At 58.0% G+C, this 24,722-nt stretch overlaps 1 protein-coding gene across 4 annotated transcripts in view; it reads left to right on the top strand.

Annotated features, from left to right (window-relative positions):
• Window positions 1–254: 254 nt before the first annotated feature.
• yeats2 (YEATS domain containing 2) overlaps window positions 255–24,722 on the top strand; it is a 210,402-nt gene continuing 185,934 nt past the window's right edge. For all 4 annotated transcript variants that reach the window (XM_072474759.1, XM_072474758.1, XM_072474756.1 and 1 more), the window contains exons 1-2: window positions 255–614; window positions 16,085–16,213. In XM_072474759.1, the coding sequence (XP_072330860.1) occupies window positions 16,114–16,213 (100 nt within the window). In that variant the 5' untranslated portion in view covers window positions 255–614; window positions 16,085–16,113. The remainder of the gene's footprint in view (window positions 615–16,084; window positions 16,214–24,722) is intronic.

Here is a 24,722-nt window from a genome sequence, read left to right as displayed (position 1 = left end):
TCTCTCAGCCCATCTCCTCTATCCCTTTATTCTCTCTATCTCCCTCTCTCAGTCCATCTCCTCTATCTCTTTATTCTCTCTATCTCCCTCTCTCAGTCCATCTCCTCTATCCCTTTATTCTCTCTATCTCCCTCTCTCAGTCCATCTCCTCTATCCCTTTATTCTCTCTATCTCCCTCTCTCAGTCCATCTCCTCTATCCCTTTATTCTCTCTATCTCCCTCTCTCAGTCCATCTCCTCTATCCCTTTATTCTCTCTATCTCCCTCTCTCAGTCCATCTCCTCTATCCCTTTATTCTCTCTATCTCCCTCTCTCAGTCCATCTCCTCTATCCCTCTATTCTCTCTGCCTCCCTCCCCCTCCCCCCGTGGCCGCTGCCGCTCTCTCGGGCTCCGCTCCGCTCTCCTGCCTCTCTGGGAGCCGAGGCCGGGAGGGAGGCGGCTGGAGGTCGCTGCCGCTCCGGGCTCGGCCACGTTCCTGGCCACCGCCCCGTCATTTTCGCTCCGCCTCAGCTTTCGCTCCACGCGGCGAGGAGGCCCCAGGCTTTTAGCGGCCCCGGGTAACCGCGGCTTCGGGGGTCAGGGAGAGAATCCCGGGGGAGAGTCCGAACCTGCGAGTAAGTACAGGCCGGAGAGGCGGGGGTTGAGGGCAGGGGAGGGGGTTGAGGGCAAGGGAGGGGGTTGAGGGCGGGGGTGGGGGTTGAGGGCAAGGGAGGGGGTTGAGGGCAAGGGAGGGGGTTGAGGGCAAGGGAGGAGGGAGGGGGGCGAGGGAGGGGGTTGAGGGCAAGGGAGGAGGGAGGGGGTTGAGGGCAAGGGAGGGGGTTGAGGGCAAGGGAGGAGGGAGGGGTTGAGGGCAAGGGAGGACGGAGGGGGTTGAGGGCAAGGGAGGGGGGAGGGGTTGAGGGCAAGGGAGGAGGGAGGGGTTGAGGGCAAGGGAGGAGGGAGGGGATTGAGGGCAAGGGAGGAGGGAGGGGATTGAGGGCAAGGGAGGGGGAGGGGGTTGAGGGCAAGGGAGGGGGTTGAGGGCAAGGGAGGGGGTTGAGGGCAGGGGAGGGGGGAGGGGGTTGAGGGCAAGGGAGGGGGTTGAGGGCAAGGGAGGGGGTTGAGGGCAAGGGAGGGGGTTGAGGGCAAGGGAGGGGGGAGGGGGTTGAGGGCAAGGGAGGGGGGAGGGGGTTGAGGGCAAGGGAGGGGGGAGGGGGTTGAGGGCAAGGGAGGGGGAGGGGGTTGAGGGCAAGGGAGGGGGGAGGGGGTTGAGGGCAAGGGAGGGGGGAGGGGGTTGAGGGCAAGGGAGGGCGAGGGGGTTGAGTGCAAGGGAGGTGGAGGGGGTTGAGGGCAAGAGAGGGGGGAGGGGATTGAGGGCAAGGGAGGGGGTTTTGGGCAAGGGAGGGGGTTGAGGGCAAGGGAGGGGTCGGGGGTTTAGGGCGGGGGAGGGGTTTGAGGGCAAGGGAGAGGGAGGGGGTTGAGGGCAAGGGAGAGGGGAGGGGGTTGAGGGCAAGGGAGGGGGTTGAGGGCAAGGGAGGGGAGGGGTGGAGGGGGGGGTGGAGGGCAAGGGAGGGGGAGGGGTGGAGGTGGCGGTGGAGGGGGGAGGGGATTGAGGGCAAGGGAGGGGGTTGAGGGCAAGGGAGGGGGAGGGGGTTGAGGGCAATGGTGGGGGAGGGGGTTGAGGGCAAGGGAGGGGGAGGGGGTTGAGGACAAGGGAGGGGGAGGGGGTTGAGGGCAAGGGAGGGGGAGGGGGTTGAGGGAAAGGGAGGAGGAGGGGGTTGAGGGCAAGGGTGGCGGAGGGGGTTGTGCGCAAGGGAGGGGGAGGGGATTGAGGGCAAGGGAGGGGGACGGGTTGAGGGCAAGGGAGGGGGCAAGCGGTTGAGGGCAGGGGAGGGGGTTGACGGCAAGGGAGGGGGTTGAGGGCAAGGGAGGGGGTTGAGTGCAAGGGAGGGGGAGGGAGTTGAGGGCGGGGGAGGGGGTTGAGGGCAAGGGAGGAGGGAGGTGGTTGAGGGCAAGGGAGGGGGAGGGGGTTGAGGGCAAGGGAGGTGGGAGGGGGTTGAGGGCAAGGGAGGGGGAGGTGGTTGAGGGCAAGGGAGGGGGGAGGGGGTTGAGGGCAAGGGAGGGGGGAGGGGGTTGAGGGCAAGGGAGGGGGGAGGGGGTTGAGGGCAAGGGAGGGGGGAGGGGGTTGATGGCAAGGGAGGGGGGAGGGGGTTGAGGGCAAGGGAGGGGGAGGGGGTTGAGGGCAAGGGAGGGGGGAGGCGTTGAGGGCGGGGGAGGGGGTTGAGGGCGGGGGAGGGGGTTGAGGGCGGGGGAGGGGGTTGAGGGCAAGTGCGGGGGAGGGGGTTGAGTGCAAGGGAGGGAGGCGGCTGAGGGCAAGGGAGGGGGTTTTGTGTGGGGGAGGGGTTGGGGAAGGGGGTCGAGGGCAAGGGGGAGGGGGTTGAGTGCATGGGGGGAGGGGGTCGATGGGGAGGGGGTCGAGGGCAAGGGGGGAGGGGGTCGAGGGCAAGGGGGGAGGGGTTGAGGGGAAGTGAACGAGGGGGAGTGGTTTGAGAGGGAGGGAGGGGAGGGGTTTGAGGGGAAGGGAGGGAGGGGGAGGGATTTGAGGGCAAGGGAGGGGGTTGAGGGCAGGGGAGGGGGTTGAGGGCAAGAGAGGGGGAGGGGATTGAGGGCAAGGGCGGGGGAGGGGGTTGAGGGCAAGGTGGGAGGGGATTGAGGGCAATGGAGGGGGGAGGCGGTTGAGGGCAGGGGAGGGAGTTGTGGGCGGGGGAGGGGGTTGAGGGCAAGGGGGAGGGGGGTCGAGGGCAAGGGGAAGGGGGTCGAGGGCAAGCGGGAGGGGGTTGAGTGCATGGGGGGGTCGATGGGGAGGGGGTCGAGGGCAAGGGGGGGAGGGGGTCGAGGGCAAGGGGGAGGGGTTGAGGGGAAGGGAACGAGGGGGAGGGGTTTGAGGGGAAGGGAGGGAGGGGGAGGGGTTTGAGGGGAAGGGAGGGAGGGGGAGGGATTTGAGGGCAAGGGAGGGGGTTGAGGGCAAGGGAGGGGGTTGAGGGCAAGGGAGGGGGGAGGGAGGGGGTTGAGGGCAAGGGAGGGGGATGAGGGCGGGGGAGGGGGTTGAGGGCGGGGGAGGGGGTTGAGGGCAAGGGAGGGGGTTGAGGACAAGGGAGAGGGGAGGGGGTTGAGGGCAAGGAGGGGGGAGGGGGTTGAGGGCAAGGAGGGTGGAGGGGGTTGAGGGCAAGGAGGGTGGAGGGGGTTGAGGGCAAGGAGGGGGGAGGGGGTTGAGGGCAAGGAGGGGGGAGGGGGTTGAGGACAATGGAGGGGAGGGGGTTGAGGGCAAGGGAGGGGGTTGAGGGCAAGGGAGGGGGTTGAGGGCAAGGGAGGGGATCGAGGGCAGGGGAGGGGGTTGAGGGCAAGGGAGGGGGTTGAGGGCAAGGGAGGGGGTTGAGTGCAAGGGAGGGAGTTGAGGGCGGGGGAGGGGGTTGAGGGCAAAGGAGGGGGTTGAGGGCAAGGGAGGAGATCGAGGGCAGGAGAGGGGGTTGAGGGCAAGGGAGGGTGTTGAGGGCAAGGATGGGGGTTGAGTGCAAGGGAGGGGGAGGGAGTTGAGGGAGGGGGTTGAGGGCAAGGGAGGAGGGGGGTGGTTGAGGGCAAGGGAGGGCGAGGGGGTTGAGGGCAAGGGAGGCGGGAGGGGGTTGAGGGCAAGGGAGGGGGAGGGGGTTGAGGGCAAGGGAGGGGGGAGGGGGTTGAGGGCAAGGGAGGGGGTTGAGGGCAATGGAGGGGGGAGGGGGTTGAGGGCAAGGGGGGGAGGGGGTTGAGGGCAAGGGAGGGGGGAGGGGGTTTAGGGCAAGGGAGGGGGAAGGGGGTTGAGGGCAAGGGGAGGGGGGAGGGGTTGAGGGCGGGGGAGGGGGGTTGAGGGCGGGGGGAGGGGGTTGAGGGCAAGTGCGGGGGAGGGGGTTGAGTGCAAGGGAGGGAGGCGGCTGAGGGCAAGGGAGGGGGTTTAGTGTGGGGGAGGGGTTGGGGGAGGGGGTTGAGGGCGGGGAGGGGGAGGGGGTTGAGGGCAAGGGAGGGGGTTGAGGGCAAGGGAGGGGGAGGGGGGCTGAGGGCAAGGAAGGAGGGGAGGGGGTTGAGGGGAAGGGAGGGGGAGGGAGTTGAGGGCAAGGGAGGGGGGAGGGAGTTGAGGGCAAGGGAGGGGGAGGGTGTTGAGGGCAAGGGAGGGGGGACGGGTTGAGGGCAAGGGAGGGGGAGGGGGGTTGAGGGCAAGGGAGGGGGTTGAGGGCAAGGGAGGGGGCCGGAGTTGAGGGCAAGGGAGGGGGAGGGGGTTGAGGGCAAGGGAGGGGGGAGGGGGTTGAGGGCAAGGGAGGGGGGAGGGGGTTGAGGGCAAGGGAGGGGGGAGGGGGTTGAGGGCAAGGGAGGGGGGAGGGGGTTGAGGGCAAGGGAGGGGGAGGGGGTTGAGGGCAAGGGAGGGGGGAGGGGGTTGAGGGCAAGGGAGGGGGGAGGGGGTTGAGGGCAAGGGAGGGGGGAGGGGGTTGAGGGCAAGGGAGGGGGGAGGGGGTTGAGGGCAGGGGAGGGGGGAGGGGGTTGAGGGCAGGGGAGGGGTTGAGGGCAAGGGAGGGGGGAGGGGTTTGAGGGCAAGGGAGGGGGAGGGGGTTGTGGCAAGGGAGGGCGAGGGGGTTGAGGGCAAGGGAGGGGGAGGGGGTTGAGGGCAAGGGAGGGGGAGGGGGTTGAGGGCAAGGGAGGGGGAGGGGGTTGAGGGCAAGGATGGGGGGAGGGGGTTGAGGGCAAGGATGGGGGAGGGGGTTGAGGGCAAGGGAGGGGGGAGAGGGTTGAGGGCAAGGGACGGGGAGGGGGTTGAGGGCAAGGGAGGGGGGAGGGGGTTGAGGGCAAGGGAGGGGGTTGAGGGCAAGGGAGGGGGGAGGGGGTTGAGGGCAAGGGAGGGGGGAGGGGGTTGAGGGCAAGGGAGGGGGGAGGGGGTTGAGGGCAAGGGAGGGGGGAGGGGGTTGAGGGCAAGGGAGGGGGGAGGGGGTTGAGGGCAAGGGAGGGGGGAGTGGGTTGAGGGCAAGGGAGGGGGGAGGGGTTGAGGGCAAGGGAGGGGGGAGGGGGTTGAGGGCAAGGGAGGGGGGAGGGGTTGAGGGCAAGGGAGGGGGAGGGGGTTGAGGGCAAGGGAGGGGGGAGGGGGTTGAGGGCAAGGGAGGGGGGAGGGGGGTTGAGGGCAAGGGAGGAGGAGTGGGTTGAGGGCAAGGAGGGGGAGGGGGTTGAGGGCAAGGGAGGGAGAGGGGGTTGAGGGCAGGGGAGGGGGTTGAGGGCAAGGGAGGGGGAGGGGGTTGAGGGAGGGGGAGGGGGTTGAGGGCAAGGGAGGGGGTTGAGGGCAAGGGAGGGGGGAGGGGGTTGAGGGCAAGGATGGGGGGAGGGGGTTGAGGGCAAGGGAGGGGGGAACGGGTTGAGGGCAAGGGAGGGGGTTGAGGGCAAGGGAGGGGGGAGGGCGTTGAGGGCAAGGGAGGGGGTTGACGGCAAGGGAGGGGGGAGGGGTTTGAGGGCAAGGGAGCGGATTGAGGGCAAGGATGGGGGGAGGGGGTTGAGGGCAAGGGAGGGGGGAGAGGGTTGAGGGCAAGGGACGGGGAGGGGGTTGAGGGCAAGGGGGGGGGAGCGCGTTGAGGGCAAGGGAGGGGGTTGACGGCAAGGGAGGGGGAGGGGTTTGAGGGCAAGGGAGAGGGTTGAGGGCAAGGATGGGGGAGGGGGTTGAGGGCAAGGGAGGGGGAGGGTCTTGAGGGCAAGGGAGGGGGAGAGGGTTGAGGGCAAGGGACGGGGAGGGGGTTGAGGGCAAGGGAGGGGGTTGAGGGCAAGGGAGGGGTCGGGGGTTTAGGGCGGGGGAGGGGTTTGAGGGCAAGGGAGAGGGAGGGGGTTGAGGGCAAGGGAGAGGGGAGGGGGTTGAGGGCAAGGGAGGGGGGAGGGGGTTGAGGGCAAGGGAGGGGGGAGGGGGTTGAGGGCAAGGGAGGGGGGAGGGGGTTGAGGGCAAGGGAGGGGGGAGGGGGTTGAGGGCAAGGGAGGGGGGAGGGGGTTGAGGGCAAGGGAGGGGGTTGAGGGCAAGGGAGGGGAGGGGTGGAGGGGGGGGGGTGGAGGGCAAGGGAGGGGGAGGGGTGGAGGTGGCGGTGGAGGGGGGAGGGGGTTGAGGGCAAGGGAGGGGGTTGAGGGCAAGGTAGGGGGAGGGGGTTGAGGGCAATGGTGGGGGAGGGGGTTGAGGGCAAGGGAGGGGGAGGGGGTTGAGGGCAAGGGAGGGGGAGGGGGTTGAGGGCAAGGGAGGGGGAGGGGGTTGAGGGAAAGGGAGGAGGAGGGGGTTGAGGGCAAGGGTGGGGGAGGGGGTTGTGCGCAAGGGAGGGGGAGGGGATTGAGGGCAAGGGAGGGGGACGGGTTGAGGGCAAGGGAGGGGGCAAGCGGTTGAGGGCGGGGGAGGGTGTTGAGGGCAGGGGAGGGGGTTGACGGCAAGGGAGGGGGTTGAGGGCAAGGGAGGGGGTTGAGTGCAAGGGAGGGGGAGGGAGTTGAGGGCGGGGGAGGGGGTTGAGTGCAAGGGAGGAGGGAGGTGGTTGAGGGCAAGGGAGGGGGAGGGGGTTGAGGGCAAGGGAGGTGGGAGGGGGTTGAGGGCAAGGGAGGGGGGAGGGGGTTGAGGGCAAGGGAGGGGGGAGGGGGTTGAGGGCAAGGGAGGGGGGAGGGGGTTGAGGGCAAGGGAGGGGGAGGGGGTTGAGGGCAAGGGAGGGGGGAGGGGGTTGAGGGCAAGGGAGGGGGGAGGGGGTTGAGGGCAAGGGAGGGGGAGGGGGTTGAGGGCAAGGGAGGGGGAGGGGGTTGAGGGCAAGGGAGGGGGGAGGGGTTGAGGGCGGGGGAGGGGGTTGAGGGCGGGGGAGGGGGTTGAGGGCGGGGGAGGGGGTTGAGGGCAAGTGCGGGGGAGGGGGTTGAGTGCAAGGGAGGGAGGCGGCTGAGGGCAAGGGAGGGGGTTTTGTGTGGGGGAGGGGTTGGGGAAGGGGGTCGAGGGCAAGGGGGAGGGGGTTGAGTGCATGGGGGGAGGGGGTCGATGGGGAGGGGGTCGAGGGCAAGGGGGGAGGGGGTCGAGGGCAAGGGGGGAGGGGTTGAGGGGAAGGGAACGAGGGGGAGTGGTTTGAGAGGGAGGGAGGGGGAGGGGTTTGAGGGGAAGGGAGGGAGGGGGAGGGATTTGAGGGCAAGGGAGGGGGTTGAGGGCAGGGGAGGGGGTTGAGGGCAAGAGAGGGGGAGGGGGTTGAGGGCAAGGGCGGGGGAGGGGGTTGAGGGCAAGGGGGGAGGGGATTGAGGGCAATGGAGGGGGGAGGTGGTTGAGGGCAGGGGAGGGAGTTGTGGGCGGGGGAGGGGGTTGAGGGCAAGTGGGAGGGGGGTCGAGGGCAAGGGGAAGGGGGTCGAGGGCAAGCGGGAGGGGGTTGAGTGCATGGGGGGGTCGATGGGGAGGGGGTCGAGGGCAAGGGGGGGAGGGGGTCGAGGGCAAGGGGGAGGGGTTGAGGGGAAGGGAACGAGGGGGAGGGGTTTGAGGGGAAGGGAGGGAGGGGGAGGGGTTTGAGGGGAAGGGAGGGAGGGGGAGGGATTTGAGGGCAAGGGAGGGGGTTGAGGGCAAGGGAGGGGGTTGAGGGCAAGGGAGGGGGAGGGAGGGGGTTGAGGGCAAGGGAGGGGGTTGAGGGCGGGGGAGGGGGTTGAGGGCGGGTGAGGGGGTTGAGGGCAAGGGAGGGGGTTGAGGACAAGGGAGAGGGGAGGGGGTTGAGGGCAAGGAGGGGGAGGGGGTTGAGGGCAAGGAGGGTGGAGGGGGTTGAGGGCAAGGAGGGGGGAGGGGGTTGACGGCAAGGAGGGGGGAGGGGGTTGAGGACAATGGAGGGGAGGGGGTTGAGGGCAAGGGAGGTGGTTGAGGGCAAGGGAGGGGATCGAGGGCAAGGGAGGGGATCGAGGGCAAGGGAGGGGGTTGAGGGCAAGGGAGGGGGTTGAGTGCAAGGGAGGGGGAGGGAGTTGAGGGCGGGGAGGGGGTTGAGGGCAAGGGAGGGGGTTGAGGGCAAGGGAGGAGATCGAGGGCAGGGGAGGGGGTTGAGGGCAAGGGAGGGGGTTGAGGGCAAGGGAGGGGGTTGAGTGCAAGGGAGGGGGAGGGAGTTGAGGGCGGGGGAGGGGGTTGAGGGCAAGGGAGGAGGGAGGTGGTTGAGGGCAAGGGAGGGGGAGGGGGTTGAGGGCAAGGGAGGCGGGAGGGGGTTGAGGGCAAGGGAGGGGGGAGGGGGTTGAGGGCAAGGGAGGGGGGAGGGGGTTGAGGGCAAGGGAGGGGGGAGGGGGTTGAGGGCAAGGGGGGGAGGGGGTTGAGGGCAAGGGAGGGGGGAGGGGGTTTAGTGCAAGGGAGGGGGGAGGGGGTTGAGGGCAAGGGAGGGGGGAGGGGTTGAGGGCAGGGGAGGGGGTTGAGGGCGGGGGAGGGGGTTGAGGGCAAGTGCGGGGGAGGGGGTTGAGTGCAAGGGAGGGAGGCGGCTGAGGGCAAGGGAGGGGGTTTAGTGTGGGGGAGGGGTTGGGGGAGGGGGTTGAGGGCGGGGAGGGGGAGGGGGTTGAGGGCAAGGGAGGGGGTTGAGGGCAAGGGAGGGGGTTGAGGGCAAGGGAGGGGGAGGGGGCTGAGGGCAAGGAAGGAGGGGAGGGGGTTGAGGGGAAGGGAGGGGGAGGGAGTTGAGGGCAAGGGAGGGGGGAGGGAGTTGAGGGCAAGGGAGGGGGAGGGTGTTGAGGGCAAGGGAGGGGGGACGGGGTTGAGGGCAAGGGAGGGGGGAGGGGGTTGAGGGCAAGGGAGGGGGGAGGGGGTTGAGGGCAAGGGAGGGGGTTGAGGGCAAGGGAGGGGGGAGGGGGTTGAGGGCAAGGGAGGGGGGAGGGGGTTGAGGGCAAGGGAGGGGGGAGGGGGTTGAGGGCAAGGGAGGGGGGAGGGGGTTGAGGGCAAGGGAGCGGGGAGGGGTTTGAGGGCAAGGGAGGGGGAGGGGGTTGTGGGCAAGGGAGGGCGAGGGGGTTGAGGGCAAGGGAGGGGGAGGGGGTTGAGGGCAGGGGAGGGGGTTGAGGGCAAGGGAGGGGGAGGGGGTTGAGGGCAAGGATGGGGGGAGGGGGTTGAGGGCAAGGATGGGGGAGGGGGTTGAGGGCAAGGGAGGGGGGAGAGGGTTGAGGGCAAGGGACGGGGAGGGGGTTGAGGGCAAGGGAGGGGGGAGGGGGTTGAGGGCAAGGGAGGGGGGAGGGGGTTGAGGGCAAGGGAGGGGGGAGGGGGTTGAGGGCAATGGAGGGGGGAGGGGGTTGAGGGCAAGGGAGGGGGTTGAGGGCAAGGGAGGGGGGAGGGGGTTGAGGGCAAGGGAGGGGGGAGGGGGTTGAGGGCAAGGGAGGGGGGAGTGGGTTGAGGGCAAGGGAGGGGGGAGGGGTTGAGGGCAAGGGAGGGGGGAGGGCAAGGGAGGGGGGAGGGGGTTGAGGGCAAGGGAGGGGGGAGGGGGTTGAGGGCAAGGGAGGGGGGAGGGGGTTGAGGGCAAGGGAGGAGGAGTGGGTTGAGGGCAGGGGAGGGGGTTGAGGGCAAGGGAGGGAGAGGGGGTTGAGGGCAAGGGAGGGGGAGGCGGTTGAGGGCAAGGGAGGGGGAGGGGGTTGAGGGCAAGGGAGGGGGAGGGGGTTGAGGGCAAGGGAGGGGGGAGGGGGTTGAGGGCAAGGATGGGGGAGGGGGTTGAGGGCAAGGGAGGGGGGAACGGGTTGAGGGCAAGGGAGGGGGTTGAGGGCAAGGGAGGGGGGAGGTCGTTGAGGGCAAGGGAGGGGGTTGACGGCAAGGGAGGGGGGAGGGGTTTGAGGGCAAGGGAGCGGGTTGAGGGCAAGGATGGGGGGGGGGGTTGAGGGCAAGGGAGGGGGGAGAGGGTTGAGGGCAAGGGACGGGGAGGGGGTTGAGGGCAAGGGGGGGGGAGCGCGTTGAGGGCAAGGGAGGGGGTTGACGGCAAGGGAGGGGGAGGGGTTTGAGGGCAAGGGAGAGGGTTGAGGGCAAGGATGGGGGAGGGGGTTGAGGGCAAGGGAGGGGGAGGGTCTTGAGGGCAAGGGAGGGGGAGAGGGTTGAGGGCAAGGGACGGGGAGGGGGTTGAGGGCAAGGGAGGGGGTAGGGGGTTGAGGGCAAGGGAGGGGGAAGGGGGTTGAGGGCAAGGGAGGGGGGAGGGGTTGAGGGCAAGGGAGGGTGTTGAGGGCAAGGGAGGGGGAGGGGGTTGAGGGCAAGGGAGGGGGTTGAGGGCAAGGGAGGGGGGAGGGGGTTGAGGGCAAGGGAGGGGGAGGGGGTTGAGGGCAAGGGAGGGGTTGAGGGCAAGGGAGGGGGAGGGGGTTGAGGGCAAGGGAAGGGGAGCCGGTTGAGGGCAAGGGAGGGGGGAGGGGGTTGAGGGCAAGGGAGGGGGGAGGGGGTTGAGGGCAAGGGAGGGGGGAGGGGGTTGAGGGCAAGGGAGGGGGGAGGGGGTTGAGGGCAAGGGAGGGGGGAGGGGGTTGACGGCAAGGGAGGGGGGAGGGGGTTGAGGGCATGGGAGGGGGAGGGGGTTGAGGGCAAGGGAGGGGGAGGAGGTTGAGGGCAAGGGAGGGCGAGGGTGTTGAGGGCAAGGGAGGGAGAGGGGGTTGAGGGCAATGGAGGGGGGAGGGGGTTGAGGGCAAGGGAGGGGGGAGGGGGTTGAGGGCAATGGAGGGGGGAGGGGGTTGAGGGCAAGGGAGGGGGTTGAGGGCAAGGGAGGGGGGAGGGGGTTGAGGGCAAGGGAGGGGGGAGGGGGTTGAGGGCAAGGGAGGGGGAGTGGGTTGAGGGCAAGGGAGGGGGGAGGGGTTGAGGGCAAGGGAGGGGGGAGGGCAAGGGAGGGGGGAGGGGGTTGAGGGCAAGGGAGGGGGGAGGGGGTTGAGGGCAAGGGAGGGGGGAGGGGGTTGAGGGCAAGGGAGGAGGAGTGGGTTGAGGGCAGGGGAGGGGGTTGAGGGCAAGGGGAGGGAGAGGGGGTTGAGGGCAAGGGAGGGGGAGGCGGTTGAGGGCAAGGGAGGGGGAGGGGGTTGAGGGCAAGGGAGGGGGAGGGGGTTGAGGGCAAGGGAGGGGGGAGGGGGTTGAGGGCAAGGATGGGGGAGGGGGTTGAGGGCAAGGGAGGGGGGAACGGGTTGAGGGCAAGGGAGGGGGTTGAGGGCAAGGGAGGGGGGAGGTCGTTGAGGGCAAGGGAGGGGGTTGACGGCAAGGGAGGGGGGAGGGGTTTGAGGGCAAGGGAGCGGGTTGAGGGCAAGGATGGGGGGGGGGTTGAGGGCAAGGGAGGGGGGAGAGGGTTGAGGGCAAGGGACGGGGAGGGGGTTGAGGGCAAGGGGGGGGGAGCGCGTTGAGGGCAAGGGAGAGGGGGTTGACGGCAAGGGAGGGGGAGGGGTTTGAGGGCAAGGGAGAGGGTTGAGGGCAAGGATGGGGGAGGGGGTTGAGGGCAAGGGAGGGGGAGGGTCTTGAGGGCAAGGGAGGGGGAGAGGGTTGAGGGCAAGGGACGGGGAGGGGGTTGAGGGCAAGGGAGGGGGTAGGGGGTTGAGGGCAAGGGAGGGGGTAGGGGGTTGAGGGCAAGGGAGGGGGGAGGGTTGAGGGCAAGGGAGGGTGTTGAGGGCAAGGGAGGGGGAGGGGGTTGAGGGCAAGGGAGGGGGTTGAGGGCAAGGGAGGGGGGAGGGGGTTGAGGGCAAGGGAGGGGGAGGGGGTTGAGGGCAAGGGAGGGGTTGAGGGCAAGGGAGGGGGAGGGGGTTGAGGGCAAGGGAAGGGGAGCCGGTTGAGGGCAAGGGAGGGGGGAGGGGGTTGAGGGCAAGGGAGGGGGGAGGGGGTTGAGGGCAAGGGAGGGGGGAGGGGGTTGAGGGCAAGGGAGGGGGGAGGGGGTTGAGGGCAAGGGAGGGGGGAGGGGGTTGACGGCAAGGGAGGGGGGAGGGGGTTGAGGGCATGGGAGGGGGAGGGGGTTGAGGGCAAGGGAGGGGGAGGAGGTTGAGGGCAAGGGAGGGCGAGGGTGTTGAGGGCAAGGGAGGGAGAGGGGGTTGAGGGCAATGGAGGGGGGAGGGGGTTGAGGGCAAGGGAGGGGAGAGGGGGTTGAGGGCAAGGGAGGGGGAGTGGGTTGAGGGCAAGGGAGGGGGTTGAGGGCAAGGGAGGGGGGAGGGCGTTGAGGGCAAGGGAGGGGGTTGAGGGCAAGGGAGGGGGGGTTTGAGGGCAAGGTAGGGGGGAGGGGGTTGAGGGCAAGGGAGGGGGAAGGGGTTGAGGGCAAGGGAGGGTGGAGAGGGTTGAGGGCAAGGGACGGTTGAGGGCAAGGGACGGGGAGGGGGTTGAGGGCAAGAGACGGGGGAGGGGGTTGAGGGAGGCGGAGGGGGTTGAGGGTGTGGGAGGGGTTGAGGGTGTGGGAGGGGGAGGGGTTGAATGTGTGGGAGGGGGAGTGGTTGTGGGCAATGGAGGGGGAGGGGTTTAGGGCAAGGGAGGGGGAGGGGTTGAGGACAATGGAGGGGAGAGGGGTTGAGGGAGGGATTGAGGGCAAGGGAGGGGGTGCGGGGAGGGGGTGAGGGACGCGGTAAGAGGGGAGGGATAAGGGGAAAGAGTATGAGGGGAGGGGATGTGAGGGAAGGGGTATGAGGGAAAGGGATATGAGAGGAAGGGGCGAAAGGGGAAGGGCGTGAGTGAATGGGTATATGAGGGGAAGAGGTAAGAGGGGATGGGGTATGAGGGGAGGGGTTGTGAGGGGATGGGGGTGATGGAAGGGGTAAGGAGGAGGAATAAGAGGGGCGTGTATGTGAGGGAATGAGTAAGAGGAGAAGGTGGGAGGGCTTTGAGGGGTAGAGGTAAGAGGGAAGGGTTAAGTGAGGACGTGGTGAGGGAAGGGGTAAGGGGGAGGGGATAAGTGGGTGAAGGTGAGGGGGTAAGAGGGGATGGGAAGGGATGACGGGGTAAGAGTGGAGTGGTGAGGGTAAGAGGGTAAATATTTCCTTAAATGTCCTCTAAACCTCCTGCCCATTACCTCACATCTTTGTACTTTTCAAAAAAAAAAAGTTTTTGAGAACCCAATTATTTTTTTTCCCAATTAATTGCCAATTTTAGCGTGGCCAATCCACCTAACCTTCATATCTTTGGGTTGTGGGGGTGAAACACACGCAGACACAGGGAGAATGTGCAAACACCACACTGACAGTGACCCAGGGCCTGGATTAAAACCCGGGTCCTCAGCGCCATAGGCAGCAGTGCTAACCACTGTGCCATGTGCTACCCCCTATATCCCTTTTTAGTGGTATGGGTTAAGAAACATCAGCCAGGAAAATGGCATCAATGATCCAGGGATTGTGCACTCGTATTCGCACATACTAAGTTCAGAGCACTGAGATCCAGACGACTTAATTTCATCCTATTGAAATGCCCTGGAGAATAAGACTCGTGATTCACACTGCCTTTGTCGGTGGCTTTCAGGTTGCACAGTGGATGCTTTTGAAGGCATCAGACAATAAGAAGATAAGAAATATGAACAGGACTGGGCCTTGAGACCTAAGAGCCTGTTCCGCCACGCAAAAGGTTCCTGACTGATTCGACCTTCCTTGCGTCCATTTTCCTGCCCTTTCCCCATAACTCTTGCTTCCCTTCCAATCAAGATTCTGTCTATCTCATCCTTAAATATACACAAGGACTCTGCCCCCACAGCTCTATGCGGCAAGGAGTTCCAAAGATGCTCAACCGTCTGAGAGAAGAAATTCTTCCTCATCTCAGTCTTAAAGTGGCCCCCCTTTATTCTGAGACTATGCTACCTGGTCTGAGACTCTGCCATGAGGGGAAACATCCTCTCAGTATTTACCCTGTCAAGACCCTTCAGCATGCCATATGTTTCAATGAGATCACCTCTCATTCTTCTAAATTCCAATGAGTCGAGTCCCAACCTATTTGACGTTTGTTCATAAGACAATTTCCCCATACTGGGGATCATCCTTCTCTGAACCACCCCCAATGAAATAATATCTTTCCTTAAATAAGGGGACCAAAACTGCTCTCCAGATGTGGTCTCACCAGTAGTACCTTGTACAGTTTCAGCAAGATTTCCCGACTCTTATACTCCAACCGCCTTGAAATAAGGGCCAACATTCCATTAGCCTTCCCGATTACCTGCTGCACCTGTGTGCTAGCTTTCCGTGTTTTGTGCACAAGTACCCCAAGTCCCTTTGTGTTGCAGCTTTCTGCAGTTTTTCTCCATTTAAATAATAGTGTTTTTTTGCTCTCCCTTCCAAATACACAACCTCACATTTTCCCACATTACACTCCATTTGCCAACTTTTTGCTCACTTACTTAACCTATCAATATTTCTTTGCAAACTATTTGTATCCCTCTCGCAACTTGCCTTCCAACTATTTTTTGTGTGTCTGAAAATTTGTCTACAGTACATTCGCTTAGTTCCTCCAAGTCATTAATATATATTGTAAACTGTTGCGGTCCCAGCACTGATCCCTGTGGAACCCCACTGGTTACAGCTCGCCAACATAATGACCCCTTATCCCCACTTGCTGTTTCCTACCCATTAGACAATTTTTTTATCCATATACAATATAGTACCTCCAACACCATGGGCTCTTACCTTATGACTTAACCTTTTGTGAATCATGGAGGTTGTCCTGCCCCCTCGGTATGGAGGCATCAATATGAAAACTGCATTGGGTGCTACATGTTTTGCAGAGAGCTTAGTATTCCCTCTGGGAATTTGTCTACAAAGTGAGAGGGAGTCCATGGACTGGAACACCATGAGCTCACAGATAAATTGACAAATGGCCACCTATTATTAGGCTCTGGTGTGGCCTGATGTCTGACATTTTGGTAATACAGAGGATTTAAGTTATCTAATACACTACAATCAGAGTTGTGTGTCATTATAATACCCTCAAGATATTAGGGCCATAATAAAAATAAAATTATGCATCAGGGCAACTTGCTTTTCTAAATGAATGGCATTTACGATTTTACTATTCACAGCCTGTTGTTAAAGCACATATATAACTAAGCTGTAGAGTCCAAACAGTCAGCACCTGATCTACACTGAGTCATAGAATTCTTACAGTGCGGAAGGAGGTAATTCAGCCCATCAAGTCTGCACCGACCCTCTGAAAGAGCACCTGCCTAGGCCCAATCCCTTGCCCTATCCCCGTAACCCCACCTAACCTTTGGACACTTAGGGGCAGTTTAGCATGGCCAATCCACCTGCAGATCTTTGGACTGTGGGAGGAAACCGGAGCACCGAAGGAAACCTACGCAGACACAGGGAGAATATGAAAACTCCACACAGTCATCCGAGGTCGGAATTGAACCTGGGTCCCTGACATTGCAAGGCAGCAATGCTAACCACTGTGCCATGGTGCTGTACCATCAAGGCTGAATTGCTGGTACTGTTACAGGTTTGGTCCTTCTTCAATGGGGCCTTTAACAGCATATTAACACTTTTTTTTGTCTTCTTTAGCAGAGAAGACCTGTGAATATATGAAGCCAGAAACATGAGCACTTAATCTAGGCCGACGCTCCAGTGCAGTACCGAGGGAGTACAGTACTGCACTGTCAAAGGTGCTGCCTTTCAGATGAGAAGTTAAACTAAGGTCCAATCTGTCCTCTTGGTGGATTTATAAGATCCCGTAAAGAAGAACAGGGGTGTTCTCCCTGGTATTTTAGATCAATATTTATCCTTCAACCAACACCACTATCAAACCGATGATATGGTCATTTATCTATTGCTTTTTCTGGGACTTTGCCGTGTACAATTGGACAGCTGCGTTTCCAATTTTCAACAGTGTCTACATTTCAAAAAAGGAATACTGTGCTAGCTGCAAAGTGCTTCATACATCCTGAAGTTGTCAAATTGCTGCATTAGAGCAAGTTCTTTACATATTCATGAGCTGGCTGAGAATAAGTGCTGATGCCCTCCCACTCAGTGTCATGGTGTGACTGTACATGGAAGCTCAATTGCCACCATGGAACTTGCCAGACACCCAGCTGCCATTAATTTCGGGGATGTGGTGGCTTCCTTGCTCCTACCGCTGGTGTGATTGCAGCCAGTGCATAACATTTTTCATTAATGTGCCTTAAGTGAGTGATCTTAAAGACTGAACTTTTCATTGTAGAACAAAGCTTTCCTCAGCTTTTTGTGAAGATGTCGGGTATGAAAAGAAAAATCGAGGATAAAGACCCAGACTATGAGGATATCTCGGTCTGTCATCAGGAAAAACGATATAAAACAGTTGAACATTCAGGTGAGGAAGTGCAAACTCTCCATTTTATTACTTCAGAAAGGAAATGCTTGTATTTTGTCATTTTGGGTGCGCACGTTTCAGTAAGTTAACAAAACAAACTCAAAATAGTTTCCTTTCTCACCTGGCAAGCCAATGCTGGTCTTCCAGCAGGATCATTAGATAGCGTTCAAGAGTGGAAACCAATTTTCTGTTGAAGAGGGCTGAAGACAGTTGTAATTCTCCACTCACCAAATGATATTCGAGTGGGATGAATCCAACACAAAAGTGACACATTAATAGGAGCCTGGAAACCACATGCTTCCAATACTTTTTTAAAAAATTTAAGAGTACCCAATAATTTTTTCCAATTCAGGGGCAATTTAGCGTGGTCAATCCACCTACCCTCCACATCTTTGGGGTGAGACCCACGCAGACTCAGGGAGAATATGCAAACCTCACAAGGATAGTGACCTGCGACCGGGATTGAACCAGTGTCCTCAGCGCCTTGAGGCAGCAGTGCTAACCACCTGCACCACCGTGACACCCCTTCCAACACTTTCTTTAAATGATGCGCAAACTATTGAATTTCTAGTGACCATAGAGTGACAGTGTCCCTATTAGTATTTATCAATTTCCATCTTTGATCCCATCCATGTGTAAAATGATGTCCCAACATTATGCCAGGTTGATGTTTCTCTTCCCACATCTAGCGGTGCATGAGTCAGACTTTCATCTGTTCCCATAGTTAAATTTTCCTGAATTATGTCGCTAGCCTGTTGACAGAGGCTGATAGCTTGAGGGGCGCCACTCCGCAACACGGCTGACCAGAAGTCTCAGGCTGATGTGACACCTGAATTCTATTATAGCTGTTTATCATTGGTACAGATGGAGTGACCAAGCGGTGGCAGGAATTGTAAATGAGGAATTTTGGAATAAAAAAGAAAATCAGTGGAACCTTTTCACCCAAATGTGTGATTGAGTTGAGGGATAGAGAAGGACATTGAAGAGGACAGAGTAAAAGGGGCTGAGAGACATTTCTGGAGAAGGATGAGACTGAAGAACATGGTACAATGTGTCGTGATGGTGGTATAGACTGGAGACTAAAAGTGAAAATCTTCCTGGCTCCAACAATCATAAAGCCCAGACTGACGGGTGATACATCTCTCAAACCTTCCCCGCTACAGCAGACTTTCATGATTTTCTATTAATAGACTGGTTTAGACTTCTCAGTTGTAAATACCTTACATGCCCTTCTCTTACTTGTAATCTCATTGTGCTAAAATCGATAGGTTCTTCTGTCTCCTCTTCTAACCCATTCTTTCCCAGGAGCTCAGGAATGTGAAACCCCTCACTTTCCTCCGTCTTCCTTTTCTCTTACAATCTAAATGCTTTTAAGATCCAACCATTGAACTGAATTTAGAACAGCAGAACTATCAATGCTTACAACGCAGAAGGATGTCAGTCAGCCTATGTTGGCTCTTTACTGGAACAATCCAAAGCACGTGCACGACCTGGCATTCTTTCCTTAGGCTTGTATTTTTCCCTGCTCCAGATATTTATCCAGTTTTCCCTTAAAATATGCTATTTGCCTGAGACACGACCTGTGGTTAAGCATTCCATGCTCCAAGAAAGTAATTTTTCTTAACTTTATCCCTCACTCTGTTGGGGAATACCTCTTATCACAGACTCCCCAGCCTTAGTCACTCTATCATCTTCATCCTTTATAATTTAAAAAAAGCTCAATTAAGTCTCCCCTTTGCCTTCTCTGTTTTATCGGAGATATTCCCAATATCTCAGATCTCTGCATATCTGTAGAACTAGTCTTAATATTATGAAGTATTTACTGAACTTTAACAGACCACTCAAGCTGTCAGGTCCATTCACACACCAACCTCCTCACACCCCTCTGTGACATTAATGTCTAGCACATTAAGGGTTAATGTAATACTCTAGCTGACGACTAGATGGAGCTGGGAGCAGACCTATAAAAAGGAATGCCTCTCAGGCTTCTGGGGGAGAGTGGAGAGAAGGCAGAGAACAATTTAAGATAGTGTGCATGAGACAGGTGTTAGTATAGTGTAAATTGTAGGTTTAGTTATAATATTGCTTGATTTAGGGATAGTGATCAAACTAAAATAAGTAGTGTAATAACGTTTGGCTTTTTGTGGTCTTTGTGTACACTACGAATCCATCCTGAGTGTTAGCAACACAAAGAACATCACATCCTCTTCACCTTACCTCATCCACATAACCTTCTACTCCTTTCCTCCCTTTGTGTTTTTATAGCTTCCCTTTAAATGCACCTGTGCTATTCGCCTCATTCTAATTTTACACTCTGGATAAAGCCATTTCTCCTGAATTCCTATTAGATTTATAAGTGACTATCCTGTATCAATACCATTCCGGCCCATCCTCTAGTGTAAACATCGTCACGCCACCCCTTTAAACTTTTCATAATCCTAAAAGTCCTCTATTAGGCAACACCGTCTTTTTCTACAGTGAAGAACCCTAGCCTGATTGTTCTTTCCTGATAGGTAACAATCTCTCAATTCTGGTCTAATTGTAGTAAATCCTTTTGGCACCTTTTTCTATGCCTCTATATCCTTTGTATTATGTGGAGACCAACTGCTCACTGTACTACAAGTGATCTAACCATGGTTCTATATGACTTAAACACAATCTCTCTGCTTTCTAATTCTATGTCTTGAAATGAACCCAAGTGCTTTGTTTGCTTTTTTATGGCTTTTAAAGCTGAATTGCTACTTTTAATGATCTGTACTCCCGATCTCTCTGCTTCTCTACCCTATTTGGATACATTTTCCAATGATAAGACTTCCTTTTCTTTTTACAACACTGTACTACCTCACACTCATCTATATTAAAGTGTTCGTCAGCCAGCTTCCTTCTGTAGTTCACAACGATACACTTTGCGAAAGTGCACATTACTTGATAGTGGAATATGTGGGAGATTTGTTTATGAGTAACGCAGGTGGTCAACCTAGTTTTCTATCATTTTGGTTGTCCAAATAATTTGAAAAGTAAGCTTCTTTATACCCAATGTTTATGTAGAATTCACAAAAAAAAGCCATTTAGATAAGTCGTCTGAGGTGGTGTTTATATTGCAAATCAATCTCCCTCATTTCTTTCAATTTCTTTTCCTCTCATGGACTCATCCAGTTTTCTTTTGAAAGCATCTAAGCTATTTGCCTCAACCACTTCCCATTGTAACCTCTTGTCCGACATCTTATCAAGTGCCTTCTGAAGATTATTTACTTTAAATCTGTTGCATTCAGGTTATCTGTTAAATCTGCCACTTGTAAAAAATAAACCACTTTTAATATGCCAAAACTGAGGTGGTGTGCCACGTCCTGTTTGATGGATAGTCTCTGAGAAACAGCTGTGAACTCAGAGATTTTATTTTTACTTTCATGAGAAACTTTCATGAGCAGGGTCATCTGAGACCTCGGAGGTGGTTATGCCTGCCTCCTTGTGAGTTGTCCCTGAAAGGTGGACCCTGCTGAGCATTACAAGCCATGGCAGACAGGGAGAACAAGCAGATTTTTGATGGTGATCCAAGAACCTCAAGGGTTCAAGAACTGCTGAAGTCTATGTGGTGTAGGTGCACCACTGTGCTGTTAGGGATGGCATTCTAGGATAGTGACCCAGCAATAGTGAAGGAACAGCGATATATTTCCAAGTCAGGATGGTGTGTGACTTGGAGGGAAGCTTGCAGATAGTGATATTCCCATATAGCGGTCGCAGGTTTGGAAGGTGCTGCCTAAAGAGCCTTGGTGACTGGCTGCAGTGCATCCTGTAATTGTACGCACTGCTGCCACCAAGCGTTGGTGGTGGAGGAGGGAACGAATGTTTAATATGGTAGTTGGAGCACCAGTCAAGTAGGTTGTTTTATCTTGGATGGTGTCCAGCATCTTTAGTGTGTTGAAGCTGCACTAATCTAGACAAAGGAAGAGTATTCTGTCACGCTCCTGGCTTGCGCATTGTGGATGGCGGACAGGCTTTGGGGAGTTAGGAGGTGAGTTACTCACCATAGGATTCCTAGCCTCTGACATGCTCTGGTAGCCACAGTATTTACATGGCTAGTCCAGTTCAGTTTCTGGTCAGTGGTAACATCAGGATGTTGAGAGTGGGGATCCAGCAATGGTAATGCCATTGAATGTCTTGGGAAGATGGTTAGATTCTCTCTTGATGGTCATTGCCTGGCACTTGAGTGGTGTGAATTCTTCAGTTGCTCATATGAGCCTTCCATTTTCAAACACAATGAGCAATTTAATTCAGGATACTTTAGAATACTTCAGGTGGTTTCCTTTTGCCTACCTCATTTGTTCGCAAAGTAAACTTAATTCTTCTTCCTGAAGGATGCTCCTGTGAGCAGTTGTTGTCTTTAGTAGGCCACAAATGAGTCCGAACTGAGTTGGTCAAAAGAAAGCTTGGTCCATTGCAAAGCAATAAAATTTACAATGCACATCAGATCCTAGCCGGGCCTGCCCTGTCGGTTCCATGCCTGGCCGACTTTGTACAGATCTCAATCATGAATGTCATCAGGCTCCCCTTAGTGGGGTAGCTCGTATTCGGCGGGACCCACGAGGAGACTGATTGCTCCAACCCCATAGGTCTTGTGCGGGTTATAACATTGTCACGGTTCTAAGACCACCATTGGAAGCCCGCTGGTTCCCTTGTTGGCCGTGGCTTGTAACCCTGAGCAGAAACTTCCTTTCTGAGACGACTCTCAAAGAGGTAGGGTTAACCGTCTCTGATGTCTCAAACGACTCTGCTACTCTGGAAAGTGCACTAGTTTAAAACTCTCTTGCATTCTTTAGTGCAGTCATTCATCACTTTACTTGAATTCATTAATCATTGAATACCAGAGCAAGAAAAATCGCCTTAAGTTGAGTGAAATTCTTGTGGGAATCCATCAGGAATTGACTTCCCCCGATCTAAGTCCCTCTGCCCAAGTAAGTACACTATGTCCTGAGCTTTACCTTGGGATTGTTTCTTTGGATTGAAACTGCAGATTTTGGTGACCAGAGCAGTGGTCACCAGCTATGGTGCTGGGGCTCGGGTAGGGCCCATTTTTGACGTTTTGTTCTTAATGGAGTTCAGTACTATGGACTTGTTTGATGCTGCGTATGGGATGGGGAGCGCGGTTGTCTTTTTCTGGATGGACGAGGAATAGGTGGCTGAACGGCCACCGTTCCCTTTATCGCTCCAGAAAACAATTATTTCTGACCTCGCACTGGAACCTCTGAAATAGTTCGGCAGCGTTACCTGTTCGAGCTGTGCCTCGGCACCCGTGTGCATCTTGTTTGATCTGGTGTCGCAGGCAGTCTGGGTGCTGTCAAAATGTGTTCTTAATCCTGAGCTGGACTGTAGGTTGGGCCTCAGTGACCATGATCAAGGGTGGTGTGGGTTTGGGGGGTTAGGAAATCAGCTAGATCACTGCCCAGTGAACACCCACCTCCCCTGGATTTTCAACTGCAAGTTCCACCTGATATTGCACACAGACTGCCGGTGAGGAAAGGGGGTGGCGGGAGGCATAAAATCATTCTCTTTCGCAACACATTGTGATTAGAACCACCTATCTGATTGCTCATTGTTCCAAACTGATGGACCAATCTTCCTGATTGACCATTATTGACAGAATTTACATGTGATCAACTGGTTCTTTGACAAATAATTTAATTTCACTGGTGTCAGCCAGTCACTGTCGTCTTGCTTGCAAACATATCTCTAAGAACAGATTTTCAGGTGTGACTCTACTGTGGCATAACTGGTGTGGAGACACTCAACTTTCAAATTGTAGAGAGGGGACATGATGGTGTAGTGGTATTGCCACTGGACTGGTAAGCCAGAATAATGCTTTGTGGCCCTGGGTTTGAAACCCACCATTGCCAACTGGTGGAATTTAAAATGAAATAAATTTTTGGCAAAGACAAATTGGTAAAGTGGGCAGATAGGTAGCAGATGGAGTTCAATGCGGAGAAGCGTGAGGTGATGCATTTGTGGAGAGATGAAAGAAAATAACGGGGGCGGGATTCTCCCCTACCCGGCGGGGCGGGGGGTCCCGGCGGGATGGAGTGGCGTGAACCACACCGGCGTCGGGCCTCCCAAAGGTGCGGATTTCTCCGCACCTTTAGGGGCCAAGCCCTCACCTTTAGGGGCTAGGCCCGCGCCGGAGTGGTTGCTGTCCCACCGGCGGCGTGGAAGGCCTTTGACGCCACGCCACCGGGGCCGAAGGGACTCCGCCGGCCGGCGAAAGTCCGCGCATGCGCGGGAGCGTCAGCGGCTGCTGACATCATCCCCGCACATGCGCGAGGGGGGTCACCTCCGCGTCGGCTATCGCGGAGGCTATGGCTGCCGCGGAGGGGAAAGAGTGCCCCCACGGCACAGGCCCGCCCACGGATCGGTTGTCCCCGATCGCGGGCCAGGCCACCGTGGGCCCCCCCCCCCCACCCCCCCTGGCCCCCGGAGCCCGCTCGCGCCGCCTGGTCCTGCTGGTAAGGGAGGTGGTTTAATTCACGCCGGCGGGACTGGCATTACAGCAGCGGGACTTTGGCCCATCGCCGGGGGGGTGGCCCGCCGAATGGCGCGGCGCGATTCCCGCCCCCGACGAATCTCCGGTGCCGGAGAATTCGGCGGCCGGCGAAGGCAGGATTCACGCCGCCCCCGGCGATTCTCCGACCCGGCGTGGGGGGGTCGGAGAATCCTGCCCCGGGTATAATTCTTAAGGGACCTGAGTGTATATGTGCATGGATTTATGAAGGAGGCAGGAGTGGTGGAGAGAGCAGTTAATAAAACATATAGTATCTTGGGCTTTACGAATATGGGCATAGAGGACAAGGATTATGCTGAACCTATACAAGACACTAGTTAGGCCTCAGTTAGAGTATTGTGTATAGTCCTGGGTGCCACACTATAGGAAAGATGTGAATGCACTGGAGAGAGCGCAGAAAAGTTTTAAAAGAGTGGCTCCAGGGATGAGAAACCTCAGTTATGTCGATAGAGTGGAGAGGTTAGGTCTGGAATGCGCTGCCTGGAAGAGTGGTGGAGGCAGGTTCAATCGAGGTATTCAAGATGACATTAGATGATTACGAGGGAAAATGCAGGGTAATGGCACCAAGTCATAATGCTCGTTTGGAGAGCCGGTGCAGACATGATGGGCTGAACTGCCTCCTTCTGTGTCGTAACAATTTTGTGATATCTGCCACTGGGGTCTTAATTCCATGGAAGGCCTGCCGGTGGCCTCGCCAATGCCTGATTGGTTTGAGGTTTGGCGGGTCTTCCCGGAAAATGCAGCACGAGTCGAGAGCCAGCGAGACCCCTGTACCTCACCCAGATGCTGTCCCATGTTCTCGTGTTCCATCTATCACTGCCTGGCTAACCTTGTTCTAACACACAACACACCTGACATTTGTTTACCTGCTTATTTTAATTTAATCGCTTCCTTAAAATGTTCTCTCTTGAACAAAGAACTTGTATTTTTATTGCGACAGCTATTTGCATACAGCAAGCTCCCCACAATTAGATCATCTGTGTCTTAGAATTTTGATGGTTGGATAAAGTAAAATGTTGGCCAGGCGCAAATAGGAATTCCTTTGCTTTTCTTTGAATAGTGCTGCAGCATCATTTACAACCACCTGAGAGCTCAGTTTAATGTCTTATAGCAGAAAGAACGGTGGCACAGTGGTTAGCACTGCTGCCTCACAATGCCAGGGACCCAGGTTCGACTCCGGCCTTGTGTGACCGTCTATGTAGAGTTTGCACTTTCTCCCCATGTCTACGTAGGTTTTGTCCGGGTGCTCAGGATTCCTCCCACAGTCCAAAGATGTGCAGGTTGGGTGGATTAGTCATGCTAAATTACCCCTTAGTGTCTAAATGTTGAGTGGGGATAGGGGAATGGGGAGGGGGAGTGGGCCGAGGTAGGGTACTCTTTCAGAGAGTCGCTGCAGACTCAATGGGCCGAATGGCCTCCTGCACTGTAGGGATTCCATGCTTCTATGAAAGCAGCACTCCCTCAGTATTGCACTGGAGAATTAGGGTGCATTTTGAGTTTGGGTGACGACCCACAACCTTCTGACTTCAAAGGTAAGAGTGCAACCAACTGAGCTACAGGTGAAGCTGAAGCACTGGCACCCGCTGGGGTAGGAATCCATTGGTGTAGAAATTCCTCCAGTGCCTCCGGACCTTCAGCCTGTCTCACTGTTATTTGCTATCCCCGCTGCAGATTATGGGATATTGCAATGTGGTAGATTGCTGCTGCGTTTACCTATGTAAGTGGCTGCACTTGTTGTTAGAGACATTACTGTCTGCTGCGACTGAGGTGTCGAAGCTTTTTGTGTCCCATATGTGTGGGTGCAGGCACAATGGGTCGAATGGCCTCCATCTACGACGTAACACATCTGTGATTCTGTGTCCCCATGACCTCTTGAGAACAACATAGTCAAGGTTCACCTTCTGTTAATTTGCTGACAGGGAACGGATTTGGTGCTCTGATTAGGAACTTACCCACCAA

Source organism: Scyliorhinus torazame, chromosome 14 (assembly GCF_047496885.1).
Source record: "Scyliorhinus torazame isolate Kashiwa2021f chromosome 14, sScyTor2.1, whole genome shotgun sequence".
Lineage (NCBI taxonomy): Eukaryota > Metazoa > Chordata > Chondrichthyes > Carcharhiniformes > Scyliorhinidae > Scyliorhinus > Scyliorhinus torazame.
Note: the sequence above shows the minus strand (reverse complement) of the source record. Positions and strands in the feature narration are given on the sequence as shown.